The sequence below is a fragment of the Populus nigra genome, chromosome 1 (assembly GCF_951802175.1).
Source record: "Populus nigra chromosome 1, ddPopNigr1.1, whole genome shotgun sequence".
Taxonomy (NCBI): Eukaryota; Viridiplantae; Streptophyta; class Magnoliopsida; order Malpighiales; family Salicaceae; genus Populus; species Populus nigra.
Window position 1 is genome coordinate 18483448 of NC_084852.1, and position 3850 is coordinate 18487297.

A 3850-nucleotide genomic window follows, 5' to 3' on the forward strand; every position below is an offset into this window, starting at 1 on the left:
CTATTCTTACAAAACAAATCAACTAATCCCTCTAATTTTTAATTAATTAATCTTTTGTCAATCATGCTTAATTTAATTTAATTTATTCCAAAATACTTCTTCTCATCAATATTTATATAATACTTATTTATTTATTCAAATTTTATGTTTCTTATGACAAAATAAATAAATAGATTAGAAAACAAATATAAAATGAATGAAAAGAACTAATTAATCCGTTGTTAAAATTATAAGGTCTATTTTATCTACTTTGAAATATTACAGGAACTAGTTTTTATAACACTGAAAATAAGAGAGACAGAGGGAAAGGCTGTCAGACAGGTCACCCTATCTTTTCTCGTGGTGGAAATGATTCCTCTCTCTAAAAAATTTGGTCTTAATTTCATTTGCATTTCAAAAATTCCTTCTCTCTTTCTCTCTCACTATATATATAAACCTCCTCTCTTCTCTTCAGCTAACCCTTACACTCCTCCATTTTCGTCTCACCCTCTCTCTCGAGCGCAACCACCAGCTAGCAAGTCAGGCAGGCCACATCTTTCGCTAGACTTGGCTTGGTCTGTTTCGCTCTCTGTCTCTAGATATCTCCTCTGTCTCCGACTTCAAAAGGTAAGTGACTGATCTGTATTTGTGTTTCGATTTGTTTTGAATTGTGTAGATCGGGTGAACGGCTCGTTTTCTGATTTGAAATTGGTTGAATCGTGGATTTTTTCTTCGCTTTATCGGTTTTGTGTTGCCGATCTAAGTTAAATTTTGGTGTATTGTGTTGTTGAAGGTTAGATCTAGAGGTTTTTGGTGGTTTTGTTTGGATCGTTTGATTTGATAGCTTGATCTGGTTTTGTTGTGTATAGATCTGCTGAGATGTTTTTAGATCTGTTGATTTGACCTTTCAGATTTTGATTTTGATTGCCATCTCGTATGAACTTGAAGAAACGTAGAATTTAAATGGTGTGCAAATTGGACATTTTATGTGGTGATTGATTGAGATTTAGCTTCAGCTGTGGTGTCTTGGATTCATTTTCAATGGCATTTGTGTTGTTTTTAAGCTTAAAACTCTTATTTTTTTTCATAAGATGGCTGGATTCTGTGAGTAAATGGTAAACATGCTGATTGGAATTTGAATCGTGTGAAATTGGAAATGATGTGTGGTGATTGCCTGAGATTCAGTTTAAGCTGCAGTGTCTTGAATTTATTTTTTTAATGATATTTGGGTTGTTTTCTAAGCTTAAAATTCTTATTTTTTCATAAGATAGCTGAATTCTGTGAAGAGTAAGATTGTAGTGAATGCTGATTGGAATTTGATGAGTAAATTTTATTGTTTGCATTTGTTTGAAGCTTTGGATGGTAAATGATTTGGAATGATTAATTGGCTGGTAGATTTCATTTTGTGAACAGGGGAGAAATTGGATGTGTTGTAGTTGATTATTCTTTATACAGATGGCTTTGTAAATTATCTAGAAAGATTTTTCTGTATTTATGGTTGTTTCTTTTGCTCTTTTTTATTTTTTATTTTTTTGTACAGAATTTGTAGAAAATGGCCGATGCCGAGGATATTCAACCCCTTGTCTGTGACAATGGAACTGGAATGGTGAAGGTGGGTTGATTGCTTTCCTAGTTGTGAAGGACTCTGTTTTGTTACTCCTAATTTGTTTGGTGTGGTGTTAATAAGTTATTGTGTTGTGTTGTTTGCAGGCTGGGTTTGCAGGTGATGATGCACCCAGGGCAGTGTTTCCCAGTATTGTGGGTAGACCAAGACACACTGGTGTCATGGTTGGAATGGGGCAGAAGGATGCCTATGTTGGTGATGAAGCACAATCTAAAAGAGGTATCTTGACCTTGAAATACCCCATTGAGCACGGTATTGTAAGCAACTGGGATGATATGGAGAAGATTTGGCATCACACTTTCTACAATGAGCTTCGTGTTGCTCCTGAAGAGCACCCAGTCCTCCTGACTGAGGCTCCCCTCAACCCTAAGGCTAACAGAGAGAAGATGACTCAAATTATGTTTGAGACCTTCAATGTTCCTGCAATGTATGTTGCCATCCAGGCTGTCCTTTCCCTGTATGCCAGTGGTCGTACAACTGGTTCGTGTATCCATCATTATTGAATTCTGTATTTTGCATTTTTGTAGTTAGGAAATGATTTTGGTACTGATTGGATTCTCACTTGAACAGGTATTGTGTTGGATTCTGGTGATGGTGTGAGTCACACTGTGCCAATCTATGAAGGTTATGCCCTTCCACACGCCATCCTTCGTTTGGATCTTGCTGGTCGTGACCTCACTGATGCTTTGATGAAGATTCTGACTGAGAGAGGTTACATGTTCACCACCACTGCTGAACGGGAAATTGTCCGTGATATGAAGGAGAAACTTGCGTATGTTGCCCTCGACTACGAGCAGGAGCTTGAGACTGCCAAGAGCAGCTCCTCTGTTGAGAAGAACTACGAGCTTCCTGATGGTCAGGTCATCACCATCGGAGCTGAGAGATTCCGTTGCCCAGAAGTCCTCTTCCAGCCTTCTCTCATTGGAATGGAAGCTGCTGGCATCCACGAGACTACATACAACTCAATCATGAAATGTGATGTGGATATTAGAAAGGATCTGTACGGTAACATTGTGCTCAGTGGTGGTTCCACTATGTTCCCTGGTATTGCTGACCGAATGAGCAAGGAGATCACCGCCCTTGCCCCTAGCAGCATGAAGATCAAGGTGGTTGCACCACCAGAGAGAAAGTACAGTGTCTGGATTGGAGGATCTATCCTTGCTTCCCTCAGCACCTTCCAGCAGGTGAATTTTTTAACTTTTCTCAGTCCCTCTTACGAGTGTCATGTGATTTGGATTGAGGCTGACATGTTTGGTTTGTGTTTGTATCAGATGTGGATTTCCAAGGGTGAGTATGATGAGTCTGGCCCATCCATTGTCCACAGGAAGTGCTTCTAAGTTCTACAAGTGCTTTGATGGTGAGTTCTTTTTCCTATTTAGTTGGCTTTTTTCGTGTCAAGGTGTCATGAACTCAAAGTCCTGGTTGATATGGAGAATTTATTGAGGTGGGGGTCACTGAAGGAGAAGGGAACATTCTGATCTTCGATGTATCGAATAGGCTTGTGATTCAATGTTGATATCGCCGCCATTTGTGAAGCTTAAACTGTAATGGTCCTCCCTCCAGATGTGGTGGGCAGACAGACACTTTGGTAATCAAGTTCTTTGCTTCCCTCACATCATCACCAATGGTTCAACCTTGTGTCTTTTTTAGTAGGATGCTTGTAGTCGGTGAGTGATTGTGATGATGCTTTTCTATTTTTATTTTTTTCCATCTCGACATTTGAAGGGTTTATTTTTTTTTCCTGGGAACATTAATGTTAATAGTTATTGTATGAGAAATTTTATGTTAGTGTCAATTTGCTTTCATAAACCCTATGGAAATCATATTTAATACTTTTGTTTGAACTTTGAATTGATCTTTCAGTCCTTTCTAGACCATCTTTTTGGGTGTTTGTTTTATGCCGCTGTTGTTTTCTTGAATGTTTCTTTCTGCCGTAGAATCTGCCTGCCCGCACGCCGCCTTCTTAAAAGACTTAATTAGCAGCATCTAAATTTAATATTGCTGAGAGTATTAAGTTATTCCCTCCCTTTAGGTATCATCTCGGGATAGAAGCGATGGAAAAATTATCTAATCCAAAAGTGTTAAAAGATTTGCTTTATATCTGTTCTTTGAACCAAACACGATTCTGTTTCTTTTTGGTCCTTTCTGTCTGTCATGGGACGATAATTGAGGAGGCCGAGAGAAGCTGGGATTGCGTGACTAGAATTTGAATACTGTTAATGTTCAAGGGTGGTCAAACTAAAGATT

The 3850-nt window shown here is 38.5% G+C and overlaps 1 protein-coding gene across 1 annotated transcript; it reads left to right on the forward strand.

Moving 5' to 3' along the window:
* The first annotated feature begins 411 nt into the window (after positions 1-411).
* LOC133689230 (actin-7) lies at positions 412-3454 on the forward strand. Its single transcript, XM_062109022.1, has 5 exons — positions 412-606; positions 1520-1591; positions 1690-2083; positions 2174-2787; positions 2875-3454. The coding sequence occupies exons 2-5, from the start codon at positions 1532-1534 to the stop codon at positions 2938-2940; spliced, it is 1134 nt and encodes a 377-aa protein (XP_061965006.1). The 5' UTR covers positions 412-606; positions 1520-1531; the 3' UTR covers positions 2941-3454.
* Positions 3455-3850: the final 396 nt, after the last annotated feature.

What these genes read in the sequence shown, in the direction of transcription:
- LOC133689230 (XM_062109022.1), top strand. Translation starts at nt 1,532, where the DNA reads ATGGCCGATGCCGAGGATATTCAACCCCTTGTCTGTGACAATGGAACT. An exon ending in ATGGAACTGGAATGGTGAAG is followed by an intron (nt 1,592 to 1,689) that starts GTGGGTTGATTG and finishes TGTTGTTTGCAG; the next exon opens with GCTGGGTTTGCAGGTGATGA. An exon ending in TGCCAGTGGTCGTACAACTG is followed by an intron (nt 2,084 to 2,173) that starts GTTCGTGTATCC and finishes TCACTTGAACAG; the next exon opens with GTATTGTGTTGGATTCTGGT.